Genomic DNA, 16,077 nt, shown 5'->3' on the forward strand with positions numbered 1-16,077 from the left:
AGTCTGCACTTAGATTAATTTCACCATCATTCCAGTAGTTTGTCTTGCTTCACCTACTGAATGTCTTCATATACCTTGTTCTTTCCAATTTAAGTTGTTGGTGATATACGAGGATACAAACTGCACTACTTATCTTCAAGTTGGCCCAAATGATTTTATCATTATCCTTAATGATTTAAATCAAAAACGGAACATCAAAGATGAAACCAGATGCACCATGAATGTATTTATGGTCAAATAATATTTTATTTATCCTGCACAGTTCGGGAAACAATGCATAAGCTGTATTCTAAAAATGGTGGAAAGGATATTCATGATCAGAATTCAAAACAAACATTCTCAACTTTAAGAACTGTACAATATAGTCAAACAGTCATTGTAACAGACATCAACAGCACAAATGCAGCCAATCTGTTTAAAGTCAGTTGTAGAGATTTCTGCGTGTCTTCCTTTGCTTGTTCTTTGCTCATTAACTAAATTGTCACCTCATACATCTGATAAACTGCCATGGGAGATCTCTTCAAATCTCTGAGTAAAACACAAAAAAGCTTGTTTGCAGATTAAGGGACGTTAAGTAAAATATTATCGACCAAAAATAGTCATTTTTTAGCTGCTTGCTGGTGATCAGGAGGTCAAGAGATCACCTGCCCTCAGCAAATATTTGCCATGTTCAGTCCATAATATTTTCTTGATCGATTTCAAAATAGTTTGTCTTGAATTTATTTTTTTTTCTTGTTCAATCAGCTTGTTTTCACCAGCAGAAGGAGAGGTACCAAAGGTGACATTGGCTTGGATGATATTACAATTGGTGATGGCTACTGTTCAGGTGAGAATCTTTAAAATAGATTGATGGTGAATACTCAGTTGGAACTGGTTGGTAGGAAAAACATTGACATCTTGGTTTGTGATGACATCATTTATACACTGGTTTATAAATAACCTACAACCAATGACAGAAAATATAGAGCTATATTTCAGCAGTCGTTAATGTTGGTGTCAGTCAGTATATATTCAGTCTGAAAGGAGCCTATGAAATTTGCATAAAAGTTCGTGTTTGTAGAGCCTCGTTTTCGTCACGCTGACCGCCACTGCAGTGAGGGATAAAATGCGGCGAAAGGGCGGGCTTTAAATGTCAACGTGCAGCAAAACGTACAATAGCTAGAACTATAATTTTTGCTTTCAGTTGTAGCATACATACTAATGATCTGTTTTCCTAGGGTAACTCACAAAAGTTGAGAAGATTTTATTTAAATCGCTACAAAGTGGGTGGCGAGGTCGACCCGCCAAATGCGGAAGTAAACTTCACCTTTTTCGTAAAACAGCTCGATAATGACCTTAGAGGTCTTAAGCCAACCGAAAATTTCAGAAAATATTCATTTAACTATTATCAACATTTGGTGAAATTTTCATGACCGTTGCGACCATGGACATGTATTTGCGGCAGTGTTGAATGTTGGCATGCAGTTACCATATCGCTGTATACGTAGATCTCGAGGGTCTATGAGTATACGAACACCCGTTACGCTACGTACACTCCACGCTGTTTACTGCGACCAAACCACTTGTCGTTCACACGGCGCGGGCGTTACACGATTAATCTTTCATTTTTTTCAAAGTTTACTCCTATAATCTGGGTCACTGATGTAATATATAAATAAAGTATATAATTAATGTCACATTATGACCATCAATACTTTAAAAAAACCCAAAATTTTGCTAGGGCCTACATTGAGTTATAAAATGTGCCATGTCTAATTCGAGCACGCACCGTTGCCGGCAATGCTAGCAGGGACGGCCGCAGCGCGCAGCTGTCATCGGCTATCATTCTAGCCGCATCTATTGTATATTCACATACTTGTGTGCGGGATACAGGGTAGCCGTATTTATCCATGGAGATTTTTGCGGCCGATGTTATTTCCTACAGTTTTTGTATGATTGCTAGCTACTAGAATGCGAAAACGGAAAAAATCACTCATAAACGAAACAGCACTGCTAGTCAGTACGACGGGTGTCTTCCACTATACTAAGTGTACGGCCGCATACAGTGATAAATGTAGCCCTTCTGTCGCGGTGTCACCGTAGTGTTTTTTTTCCATTTGCGCTGTCCACGACTTTACCGAGAAGCCAGCAGGCAGATTGTGTGTGGCCAGTGAGGTAACACAAGCTTGCAGTCTGGCTTCCTCGTCACAATCATTGAAAACATAAATAGAACCGAAAAAATCTGCTAAGTTAGCCGGTTAGGACCGAGAAAGAGCTGAGAGAGTCTACGTGTACACCTCACGCTGCGCTGTACGCTGGTCGCCATGTTAGATTTAACACATGAACGGCGCTGCATAGTCAACTTCAACGAGACGTGTTTCAAAAACGGAGGCTTAAGCCACTGAGATTTTTTCAGATCGTATGGACCTACTCAAGATACGTCTCCTCCCTACTTCTCATGGAAATTTGACTTTGGATATGCTTTTGCGGCATTGTTTAGTGAACGGCATTTTCGGTCGCTCGAAAACCATGAAAATTAGGCTAACGCAAAAACGAATCGATAAAACCCCACAAAATTCATCGGCGAAAAACTAAATAAGAGTACAATTCAGCCGCTAATTGAAACAGGACGGATGCTAAACGAAGGCTGAGATATCTGCGGATAAAATTCTGGCGAAAAATGCCATAACCGTCACTCACTGGCTAGAGGGCGCTGTTCGAATTTGAACTAAATCCCTAATTATGCATGCAAATGAAGTACCCTCCTTTCAGACTGTATTATCAATGTTATGATTTGTTGTCCATGATGAGAGTGGTACATGTAATGCACATCATTTAGAAACAAGAGAGTCCTTGCGACCACAAATGATCATGCAGTGAGAAAGTCATAATGAAATTCATTTTGCTACAATCATGTTGGGCCGGACTACAACTTCTGTTTGTAACAATATGCACACATAGACTGTGGGAGAAAATGCCCACATTGATACTTCTCACTCAGTGAAATATAAATGAATGTGAATTGTTGATGATCAAAATGCTCTTTGCTCCACCTTTACTGAGTGTGACCCTTAAAGTCACTTGAGGTCTGCAGTCCTTGTGACAATTATGGAATGCCTGTACATGTAAAATGTATGTCATACTTGGCTGGTTTTAGAGAACTAATCCTGATAGGGGTGGGTTAACTGGGCAAGAAAAGGATTAAATGTTGATCAGGGAAAGTTTGAAACAAGATCACATAAGAATGACAAAATGAGAAGGAAGATCGCTAAAGGGCGATATATCTAACTGCATTGAATGGGAAACTTGAACCTATTTCTATTTCCATGGAAACATTGTACCAATGGATGTTATACTTGCAGCTTCTCCAGCCCAAATTCCATGCACTTTTGAGAATGATTTATGTGGATGGACTCAGTCATCGTCGGATGTGTTTGATTGGACAAGAAATCAGGGAGAGACAGATTCTCCTCACACCGGACCCTCAAAGGACCATACCATTGGAGGTAAGGCCAGGCTACATGAAGGAATTGCTCCTAATAGTTAGAACTTGTACTTTTCCTGACTTTGACCTTGAATTCAAAAATGCCGCAAAATCTGTCAAAAAGACTTCAATATTGTATATTACAGTGCATCTAATTAATGACTTCAGTTTAGTTGTTTCATTTCATATTGAGTGAATTCAGTTAAAACAGTGATATACCCGTATACTTGCAAAGTCTGGTCATTTCAATCCATCAAACTATATTTAAAGATTTCTGCATGTGTTTGCCATGAAAATATAATTTGCATATTTTGTTTCATGTTGTGACACTATTCACATGATTCATGTGAACTTCTTTACATCATGTGACCTGAGACTCATCAACTTTAACTCCCTATGTATTTGCAATGTCATAACAGAAATACCTAACCAAACTGTGTCACTGTGATTATATCCTTGTGAAATCTCACAGATGGTGGTTGGTACATGTACATTGAGAATGACAGTTCTTACAATAAGGGAGACACAGCGCAGCTGGTCAGTACATTTGTCTACATGCTGTCAGATCAACCAAAGTGTCTAACATTCTGGTAAGTCAGAATTCTCAGAAAGAAAAATAGACCAGTAGACCATTGTGCATCCGTAATTATGTGCAGGTGATGCAGTAGTAACTTTGAAAGATATCTGTTCAAAGGAGCTGCTCTGGTCATTGCACAGGACTCTGTGACAAATATGTTTTATGAATATCTCTCAGCTCCATGGTATTACTCCATCACCCCTAGGGTAAGTTTGCTCTCGTAATTATTTCAAGTAGTGCCTATTAATTAATCTCTTAGGGGAGAGTGTTTATCTTTTGTTTGTTCTTACAACTAATTAACAGCTTTCAATTTTACATCAGTAGCTGCTTTACCTGTTTCTCAACCAGAATATTCTCAAAGTGCCATATCACTGCAGTGTAGAGACTTTTCTTGTTTGGAGTGGATATGTATTACTTTTTTTCACTTAGGATTATTGATTTCTTGTTTAAGGTAGTATGCACCTCAGAAGTGAAAGACTTCAACTTTTGTTCAAACTTTCCTCAGTGAAACTTTCAACCATTCTCTCACCAAATCAAGAATAAAAAGCTGGGTTGACTATGCAAATTTGAGCAGTAGAGAACACAAATTTCTTAAATTTGAAATTCAAAATGGCTGCCATCCCTGTGTTAACTTGATGAGGAGAAAACACTATTTCAAATATTTAAACGGTAAAAAATTTTCTTACACAAAGAGCTTTAAAATGATCCCCCACAAGTGGATGACCAGAAATGTGTTGAAAAAATTTGAGAGCATGAATATCTGTCCCAAAGGCACATTCTACCTTTCAGATTGTAACCTCTGACCCATGTATTTCTGCACACTGACCTTGCCCGGGTATAACCAATAGGGTTTGTCAAACCCATCATTTGGAAAGGTATAAGTTCATTGATATCCTTTCAGGTATCACATGTATGGATCACAAATAAATCAGCTGAATGTGTATCTTCAAGTTGGTACGGTGCCAGGCCTACCAGTCTGGACATCTCAAGGCACACAGGGTGACGTGTGGAGGAATGCCCGTGTAAACCTAATATCAACAACTGATGGTAACAGACAAGTTGTCTTAGAAGGTGTCCATGGTTACCGTACCCATGGTGATATTGCTATCGATGATGTCAGCATCATTGATGGATACTGCCAGTCAGGTGAGATTTCCAGTACCTGGAAGCGCCCTCTATGGCCTTATAATAAATGCCTTTTGTTTCATTAGGTGTTTGTAGCATTTCAGCTGATGCAGTTACCTGATGAAGGCAGTAACCTTGTGAAAGAAAAAGTAACTTGAAGCTTGTGATCCAAGTGGTTTCAAGTGAAAAGTCCCGTAGTACACAGGGCTGTCAATGTTTTTCAGAATAGAAGGGTACAAGTGAAAGAACAGGAGGGTACAGCCTTGCGCGGAGCGAAGCGGAGCAAGGCGTGCGCGCAAGCGGCCTGTGGTGGCATTTTTGAGGGCAATTTACTGTCAAGTTTATTATAACTGAAGTATCAAAAGTAACATGAAATTGAATCTTGTGAAATAAATTATGAAAGACAAACAGAAGTATTACAGAGTTTATATGTTTATTGATACACCAGGTTATTATTATTTGCATACAAATTCTGTTGAATTACAACCTGCTTAATAAAGATCATAATCTGAACCATAATCAGAATCACTGGAGTACTCATCTAAGCCCAAGGCTTGTATGGCAGTACCAGCTGACAATACCTCAATATTGTGTGATTCTCAGGCTGATGAAACAGTAGCTTCAGAAACTACATCTGCAAAAACTATTCCTTCAGATGTAGCTTTAGAAACTACACCTGCAGAAACTATTTCTTAAGAAACAACATCTGCAGAAAGTAATTCAATAATTGTAATACGTTCCCATTCAATAACAGCTAATCGTATTAGAATTAAACAAAATCTTGTCCCCACTGCAAAACTGATGTGACCATATTAACGTCACGACAAAAAATTCCGATCTGCGTCTGGTTGATACTGCGTAATTTTATTTTGTCTGTTTCAAGACCTCTCCACAGAGTTACCGGCTATGAATTTCCAGTGTGAAAATTTACAAATGTAATGGGGTAAATACGAGACCAGTACCAGAGACAATTTGAGTAGACGCTACGTCATACAAACAATTACATACGAAAGTTTACATCCGCTAATGAAATTGCGTGGCATCGTTGTCCGTCGGCCTCTCAATCGACAAGATTGACAATATGTTGATTTATTTACGTAGTAAATCCTTGCGCGTGAAAGTTAACGATCAAATCTTTTCTCCTGATGACTATCTATTCTGATATCCCTCACAGTAGTCAGAGTTTTGTCGAAACCCACGCCGGCCAAGTGGGTAGGCTCACTACATGCATGATATATCCATATTCAAAACATGGTTTACCGCCGTATGCGTACGTGCAAGATACCGCGAAAGTATATAGTCAAGCCTAGCTAAATTTTTTGATTGCCCTAAACATTAAAAAAATGTTGGTCTTGGTAAATGATTTTGAAGGATCGGAATACCGATATTTGCTTTTGAGGAAAGATTTCGGATGTCGGAAAATATTTATCAAACTTCAATACTCGGGCCTTCGAAACAACCACAGTACACAGCATGTACTACCGTAAGAATACATTTCATAGAACGGCGGCTTAGTGCAAACAAATTCAGTGGTAGTCAAAACTCACTAAAAATTGAGTCAATCCCCACAAAGTTTTTTTGCGCTGAGTAAACGATTCTTACTAATTGTAAAGAGTGTTCACGATCTGCAAACGGGAAAACAAATCAAAAATTCCAGTCGCTAAATACACGTAATGCTATGGCACTTTGCTCAGACCCGGCGTGAAATCTACATTGCATGCTATACCATTGATGGATTGAACCCCCGATCACTGAAATTCCTCAGGAAAATAAAATGATTTACAAATATGAACATTACTTTTATCTCCAAACTAGTGTAAGCCTCTCGGGGTCTTTTTGCACCCATACATCCAACGTGGCTGTCGTTCTTTTCGTAGCCATATCGATCGTGTACGTCCGAAAACCCATCACAACACGCGAAGCATTTTGATAGTACCGATTGAAACCAATCAGAAATCGGCTACCAACGAGCCTTAGGGGCTGCGCCTCTGCAGCACAGCGCAGCCAACGGTAGAATTGGGACAGGAAAGAATTTATAACGTGCGTAAAGATCATTATTGCAGGCCTTGAATAGGGAAAACAGGCGGCGGCAAGACCTGTGTCAGACGGCGATTTGCGCCGGTGACCGGCTATAAATGACAGCCCTGAGTACATGAAATTGTCAATGATCATTTGTGCTATGTTTATTTCAACATAACAGGGCTTGCTTATCGTTTGCTAACTTGTGTGTCAATTCACAGATGATGTATGTGACTTTGAAGACACTGTTATCTGTGGAGGTGTACAGGACACAATGGATGATTTTGATTGGACATTGGGTAGTGGAGGCATCCTCCCCACGTTACCTAATGATCATACATATGCCACAGCTTCTGGTAAGTCCTCAGTCATCTCATTCATCAACTACAAATAATTAAGCTAATTTTCTGTTCATTTTTGGGTGAGGGATAATTATATCTTATAAGACGATAAAAATGTGGTATCGGGCTGAAGGAGATTATTACAAAGAGGGAGAAATCACTAAATGTTTGTGATTTTGCCGCGTCATATACCATATGAGTCACCAGTGTACCATCTTTTCATGAGACCTCTGTTTGTCCCCTCCGAAATATTTTCCCTCTAATTTTAAGAAGTCAGAGTTTTTAGTATGCCCAGCAAAAATTCAAGAGTAATTACTAGCTACCCTTGATGGGGTATGGAAATGAATTCAAGAGAGAGAGAGAGAGAGAGCAAGCACAATCATACCTGTATTACCGTACTCGTCCGAGTATAAGCCCCTGCTCGTGTATAAGCCCCCTACTGATTTTAGAGGATTTTAGAAAATACATTACATCCGTGTATAAGCCCCTACCTACCCTAGTGTAACTCAAATACAGAAAGGTTAGGAGAGTATATTTGGTCATTTAACTTGGCAAAATTACTTTTAGATAATAAAGAAACCATTAAAAGGTGTTAAAACAATGGGAAACGGAGTTCCCTTGACAGCATCGTAAGGAAAATGACACTAGTCCGTGGGCTGGAGGGGCCCACCGTGCACCCCCCCATAAACCTACTACATGGGTATTTTTTTGTTCTTTGGGATCTGCTGACTAGAAAAAAGATGTTAACATTGGATATTTTGGGATGCACTACCTGTCTGCACTGGTTTTTGATTTGTATGTACCGCAAAAAATGGCGAAAAATGGGTAGGGTAGGGGTACTATATCCTCCCCTAAATTGAGTAAACTAGCATGAAATAGCACAAACCTTACATTTTGGAAAGCTCAGATACTGCTCTTTCTGAGGAATACCAACTTTAGCAAAATTGATTTGTGTACATAGAATAGGACGACTTTAAAATGAATTTTTTTGACAATTTGAAATTTTTTACCCAAAATACCATGTAACAATTGTGATTTACTTTTTATTAAGCAAAATTTTCACAACTTTTTGTGTTTAAATTATTTATTCCAACATATTAAACAAGAAAAAAAGTGTTAACATCAGATATTTAACTCTACACTACTTCTCTGGAGTCAATTTTGAATTGCGTGTATCTGTATGGGATGTGCAAAAGCTAGGGGTAGGGGTACAACATTCTTTCCTTGATGAAGTAAACTGGCTTGAAATGCCATATACCTTATAGTTTTAGAAAGCTGAGATACTGGTCTTTCAAAACTGCATAAGATTTTAGTAAAAAAATATGACGTCATAGCATTGGATACTTTAAATCGTTTTTTTCTGGTAATTCAGTATTTTTAACCGGAAGAAAATACGATAACTATTGTTCCTCCAAATGAAGCAAATCAAACAGATTTATGGATGTTATTTACTAATTGCAATGTGCTGAAGAAGAAAATAAATGTCAAAATTGGGTATTTACAATGCATTATTGTCTCTACTCACTAAAATTGCAAGTTTTGCTACATTGGTATATCGTGAAGGGGCATTTTATTATGCAATGAACTAATGCACAGCTTTAAAAAGAAGACTAAAACGCACATACATAGTCATATTGCCATTTTCTCCTTAGAGTGAATAGATTGTTGATGACTGTCTATTTTTATAATTTACCTTTTAAATATTTTTTATAAAATAATTTTGATAAGACGTATTTGGAAAATTGTCTATGCCTCCTTGTCTTACTTATACAGCAAGCATTCCTTGTCTTACTTATACAGCAAGCATTACTAACAATCTATTAGGCCGTGGGCTAGAGGGGGCGTCTACGTGCACCTTCCCCCCCCCCCCCCCCCCCAGGATAACAAACCTGTATTTTTCAGAAGCCTTGGGATCCCTAGAATAAGAAATAGGATTTAACAGACAACATATAGGGACTGAATAGCTGTCACGGTCATGTTTTGAAGGGTACCGCAAAATCACGATTTTGTGACCCACGTGGATTTTTGTCAACCTGTCTTCATGTACGTCATCTGCTGAGCTTACTGTTAACATGATCTGGCTTATGGGGTATCATTAGAAAGGTGATTTATTTTTCTTGAAAATGGTATATAGTAATATGCAATATCTTCTATAGTTTTCATTAAATAGGGCCATAATTTACCCTTACCCCAAAGTTTATGTCGCAAATTACTGTCAAAACTAATCGAAATTCTACCAATTATTTACCTAGACATAATACAAAGGGCAATGCTGTGTATTAACTTTGTGTTATTTGCTACAGGTACATGTTAGAAACCTGAAATAAACTTTTGACAGAAAAAATATTGGGATCCTTTAGCTGTGACAGTCATATTTGAAGGGTCCCGCAAAATCACAGTCTTACTGAATCACATTCGTTTTTGTTAAACCTGTCTTCTAGTAAGTCTTCTGCTGAGCTTATTTTGAACATAACGAGGCAGATGCGGTATCATTAGAAAGTTAATTTACTTTTCTTTAAAATGATATATTGCAATATGCAATTATTCTATAGTTGTCATGAAATGAGACCAAAACTTACCCCATATCCCAAATTCGCAAACTGCAAAGTGTAAGAACAGATGTAGGTTGCAAATCAAACTAAAGGCTGGGTGATGAGTTTTTTGCTATTTCATTACAACTTAAGATGATAATGCACTTTATGATATGCTAAAAATAAGAGTGATAAAATCTTTGTAATGATACCCTACAATCTGGGTTACGGATAAAATAAAGGTTGGAAGATAAATTTCATGGAAACCTGTTTAATAACATTTCACGGGTGTCAGCAACATATCCTGCTATCCTTCAAACCATGATGCTAACAGCTATTAAATCCCAATAATTATCCTGTTAATGGTATCTCTCATAGTTGGAAATGTCTCTGTAACAAATAAAATAGGTTTCATACAAAGTTTGTCTTTTTTATAGAATTTATCGAAATTAAATGCTAGTTTTGACAGTAATTTACGACATAAAACTTTGGGGTATGGGGTAAGGTTTGGTCCTATTTCATGAAAACTATAGAAGATATTGTATATTACAATATGTCATTTTAAAGCCAAATAAATTGTCTTTCTAATGGCAGCCCATAAGCTAGGCTATGGTAAAAAACAATGTCAGCAGATGACTTACAAGACGACACATTTAACAAAAACATATGCGAGTCGGTAATACTCTGACTTCACGGTACCCTTCAAAACATGCTAGTAACAGTCATTCAATCCCAATATTTTGTCTGTTTAAAGTCTAACTCATATTTTTGACATGTCCCTGTACCAAATCAAATATATTTTATAAAAAGCATCCCTTTTGTAAAGTGTCTAGGAAAATAATTGGTAGAATTTGAGATTAGTTTTGACTGTAACTTGCGACATAAAACTTTGGGGTATGGGGTAAGTTTGGTCTCATTTCATGACAAACTATAGAAGATATTGCATATTGCAATATATCATTTTAAAGAAAAGTAAATTAACTTTCTAATGATACCGCATCTGCCTCGTTATGTTCAAAATAAGCTCAGCAGAAGACTTACAAGAAGACAGGTTTAACAAAAACGAATGTGATTCAGTAATACTGTGATTTTGCGGATCCTTCAAAATATGACTGTTACAGCTAAAGGATCCCAATATTTTTTCTGTCAAAAGTTTATTTCAGGTTTCTAACATGTACCTGTAGCAAATAACACAAAGTTAATACGCAGCATTGCCCTTTGTATTATGTCTAGGTAAATAATTGGTAGAATTTAGATTAGTTTTGACAGTAATTTGTGACATAAACTTTGGGGTATGGGGTAAATTATGGCCCTATTTCATGAAAACTATAGAAGATATTGCATATTACTATATACCATTTTCAAGAAGAATAAATCACCTTTCTAATGATACCCCATAAGCCAGGTCATGTTAAACAGTAAGCTCAGCAGATGACGTACATGAAGACAGGTTCGACAAAAATCCATGTGGGTCACAAAATCGTGATTTTGCGGTACCCTTCAAAACATGACCGTGACAGCTATTCAGTCCCTATATGTTGTCTGTTAAAATCCTATTTCTTATTCTAGGGATCCCAAGGCTTCTGAAAAATACAGGTTTGTTATCCTGTGGGGGGGGGGGGGGGGGGAAGGTGCACGTAGACGCCCCCTCTAGCCCACGGCCTAATAGATTGTTAGTAATGCTTGCTGTACAAGTAAGACAAGGAGGCATAGACAATTTTCCAAATACGTCTTATCAAAATTATTTTATAAAAAATATTTAAAAAGTAAATTATAAAAATAGACAGTCATCAACAATCTATTTACTTTAAGGAGAAAATGGCAATATGACTATGTGTGTGCGTTTTAGTCTTCTTTTTAAGGCTGTGCATTAGTTCATTGCATAACAATAAAATGCCCATTCACGATATACCAATGTAGCAAAACTTGCAATTTTAGTGAGTAGAGACAATAATGCATTGTAAATACCCAATTTTGACATTTATTTTCTTCTTCAGCACATTGCAATTAGTAAATAACATCCATAAATCTGTTTGATTTGCTTCATTGGGAGGAAACAATAGTTATCGTATTTTCTTCCGGTTAAAATACTGAATTACCAGAAAAAAATCGATTTAAAGTTATCCAATTCTATGACGTCGTATTTTTTACTAAAACTTTATGCATTTTTGAAAGACTAGTATCTCAGCTTTCTAAAACTATAAGGTATATGGCATTTCAAGCCAGTTTACTTCATCAAGGAAAGAATGTTGTACCCCTACCCCTAGCTTTTGCACATCCCGTACAGATACATACAATTCAAAATTGACTCCAGAGAAGTAGTGTAGAGTTAAATATCTGATGTTAACACTTTTTTTCTTGTTTAATATGTTGGAATAAATAATTTAAACACAAAAAGTTGTGAAAATTTTGCTTAATAAAAAGTAAATCACAATTGTTACATGGTATTTTGGGTAAAAAATTTCAAAATTGTCAAAAAAATTCATTTTAAAGTCGTCCTATTCTATGTACACAAATCAATTTTGCTAAAGTTGGTATTCCTCAGAAAGAGCAGTATCTGAGCTTTCCAAAAATGTAAGGTTTGTGCTATTTCATGCTGGTTTACTCAATTTAGGGGAGGATATAGTACCCCCTACCCCTACCCATTTTTCGCCATTTTTTGCGGTACATACAAATCAAAAACCAGTGCAGACAGGTAGTGCATCCCAAAATATCCAATGTTAACATCTTTTTTCTAGTTCAGCAGATCCCAAAGAACAAAAAAATACCCATGTAGTAGGTTTATGGGGGGGGGGGGGGGGGTTGCACGGTGGGCCCCTCCAGCCCACGGACTACACGTTTTCCCAGTACTATCTTGATTCTTTGACCCTGCTCACCCCCGTCGCCTAAATAGAACAGTCTCACTCACGTCGGCCATTGAAAATTTCATTCACAGCCACGATGTTTTCATGCTTGAAACATGCTGTTTCTTTTGTTTGAAGCAATTATCCTTTCATTTGTGAAGACTTTTCCTGGTGACTATTACAATTTTCACTGCTATGTTGTTGTTTTCACAAGATGTAGACAGTTTGATACTGGAATATTGAGTTGCCTTTCCGTGTAGGCTAAGGCAATGCATGCCTGTTCACATTACTGTTGATCAGCAGCATACATGACGTCTTTGTTTCAAGTTTTGGGGGATTTTTGACGCTGAATTTCACCAAAATGTCACTTCTGTATTCAGAGATTGTACAATCAGTTTATTTGGATGTGTAAGTCGATTTTGAAAGCGATAGAAAGATGGAGTGGTGTTGAAAAAAATCGTGCATAAAATTAGCATAAATTATGCGTCGGTGCCAGATAACATGGGGTTGCTCGAGTATAAGCCCCTCCCCTAGTTTTACAGCTGTTTAGTGTTGCCGAACCGGGGCTTATACTCGGACGAGTACGTTAAAGCAATTTTGATATGTCATTAAATCAATCAACAAACAACATCAAAAGAGGTCCAATAATGAGTAACATTTAAGGCCAATGAATAATCTGCCAGGTCCAGGAAAACAGGAAAATTGACAATAGCTGCAATGGTGTCATCTTGATTATATTCACAGAGAGAAAACTTCCAGTAAGCTTGCTCATCTGTTTCAAGAATTATTGTATACATTGCTAATGCTATTTTTTAACCCAGAGAAAGTAACAAATTTACAAATTCATTTTTGTCTAGGTCATTACCTCTACATACAAAGTGGGAACATGGGGGACAAAGCGAGATATTGGTCACCAACATACACTCCGTTGGCAAACAAACAGTGCCTCCAATTCTTTTACAACAATGATGGTGAAGACATAGCAACGTTGAATGTGTACACTGCTGTCAATGGCAACCTGGGTCAAGTATTATGGTCTAGGAATTCCCAGCAAGGCGACGGTTGGATCATTGCTCAAGTGACTGTCAGCAGTGGTAGTGATTTTCAGATTGTCTTTGAAGCTGTGCTCGGTACTGCTACGTCAGGATATCTTGCTATTGATGACTTCTCAATGGCCGATGGAGAATGCTATGGTCAAGGTCAGTTTTGAAATTAAACATGAATGATTTGTAGCCATGTTTTGATCTCTCCATGGTACTGCCAATCAATGTTGTGTCATCTTTTTTCTTTATTGTGCTATAGGGTGTTGCAGTGGGTGCTGTTTTGTCATACAGTCTCGTAGCAAATTTATTTTTTATTTTTTTTATTTATTTTTATTTTATTTTTTATTTCAAGAACCAGCTCATACACCAAAAACATACAGGAAAAAAGGGGGGACTGATAAACTATAAAAAAAATACTATAAAAACACTAAATCATGATGGAAATTAAAACTGTCAAACAGAGAAAACTGAAAATTGTACCGCATTTACACATTTCAAATCACTGCTGATAATAGTGATAAGACTTTTCATAGTTTTCACAGTGTTTTGCCCAGAGTGCGTTCTTGCGTCTTTGACGCAAAATTAGCAACAATGTCCCGCAAAAATACCGGGACATGGGTCACAGGGACGCACTAAAATCAGGGCTAGAATTGTAAGTCCAGCGTCCACAGAGAGACTACTTTTTAGCTACCAAATTACACACTTGATAGCCCGTACAGTTATTGCTTCTCTATTGAGACAATGAAACATTTAAAATTTAGTCTATTTTTTCGTCACAATGTAAACACTATTGGAAAATCAGTTAGTCTGTTACAGTTTACGATTCAGGGTATGAGCAAGGCGATGTGCGTCCACTGAGCCCTGCAGCCTTGGTGACAGACTCAAATACCAGGCCACGTACGATCCCGATAACCAGGCAATGATTTCGGAAGTGGAAGGCTTGTAAAAAGAACAACAAACTTTTCACAAAGCAAATTTTATTGACCACCAACTTTGAATGAAACTTTTACTTGTAAATACATGTATATGCTAGTACAGTGAAGTACGGAGAATCAAATTTTCAGTCACTATACTAGCCCGGGCACATGGCATCAAACGGCATTGACTGTACGTGTATTTTGGTGTACTGGAAGCTCATGACTTCACCTAAAAATATCATCAACCCCACAATTTTGTTGAAACACTATATCCCTGACTTTCAAAGTAGTAATTTGCCTTAAATTTCCCCAGAAGGAATCTCATACAACTCTCCGATCGTCTGCAGGCCAGAGAGATCGAGGTCACCATGCTGAATTCCTTATATAGTCAAGACCCCCTAGCTCGATTGTAGCTGATCTTAACAAGAACCACCTAGCTTGTCAAAACAGCTTTATGGCAATGTGCTATTGCTATCATGAGGATCAAGGAGTTCTCTCAGATATTTTTGTTTTCAAACTTTATTTTTTGCAATTTTCAGGGAAAATTGTCAGTCATTGGAGCAATTATAAAAAAGAAGAGAACTTTATAGCAGTAATGATAAAAACCCAGGTTACAATGTGCATCAAACTATTGTCTTCAACCACTTCTAGTTCTGGAGTCATAAGCGTAATGAAACATCTTCTTTATTTCTGTTAAACACATGTAATGCAGTCACTGGCAAGAATCACCATAAAAGAAAAATGCGCATGAAATTGATTTTATCATGATGATGTCTTTTTTTACAATTCGAAACTGTAAATACAACCAGTTAAAATGACTTTGCCACAAACCATTATAGGAGACGTCCAGCAATATTAATTTAAAATGAATGTATACCTTTCTGCCTTGGTGACTGACTTTGCTTTGCGTTCTTCGCTCACACATTGACCCCTATTATAACTCAGTGTCCCCCTATTTTGACAATCATGGGACACTGTGTCCCACCTTTACAATTCCTGGGCAAAACTTTTTTCAGGTGCACCATGGTGATAACTTTTGTATGAATTGTATTGTGATGTACAATGTATTTATAATGTGATATAGTGTATACTTTGGGGTAGTGTTTACAAGCAAACTGCTCTGCAGTGTACTCCTGTAGAAATATATGCATGGCACATTTTTACTGTGGTATTGTTATGGTAAGTTTTTTATTTGTAATTTTACAGTTATGCTATGAG

At 37.4% G+C, this 16,077-nt stretch overlaps 1 protein-coding gene across 1 annotated transcript in view; it reads left to right on the top strand.

Moving 5' to 3' along the window:
- LOC139140840 (MAM and LDL-receptor class A domain-containing protein 1-like) overlaps positions 1 to 16,077 on the top strand; it is a 92,193-nt gene that overhangs the window by 28,030 nt on the left and 48,086 nt on the right. Inside the window, exons 17-22 of the mRNA XM_070710289.1 lie at positions 745 to 826; positions 3,342 to 3,485; positions 3,936 to 4,053; positions 4,942 to 5,186; positions 7,406 to 7,540; positions 13,757 to 14,098. Coding sequence (XP_070566390.1) covers positions 745 to 826; positions 3,342 to 3,485; positions 3,936 to 4,053; positions 4,942 to 5,186; positions 7,406 to 7,540; positions 13,757 to 14,098 — 1,066 coding nt within the window. The remainder of the gene's footprint in view (positions 1 to 744; positions 827 to 3,341; positions 3,486 to 3,935; positions 4,054 to 4,941; positions 5,187 to 7,405; positions 7,541 to 13,756; positions 14,099 to 16,077) is intronic.

The sequence above is a fragment of the Ptychodera flava genome, chromosome 9 (assembly GCF_041260155.1).
Source record: "Ptychodera flava strain L36383 chromosome 9, AS_Pfla_20210202, whole genome shotgun sequence".
Taxonomy (NCBI): domain Eukaryota; kingdom Metazoa; phylum Hemichordata; class Enteropneusta; family Ptychoderidae; genus Ptychodera; species Ptychodera flava.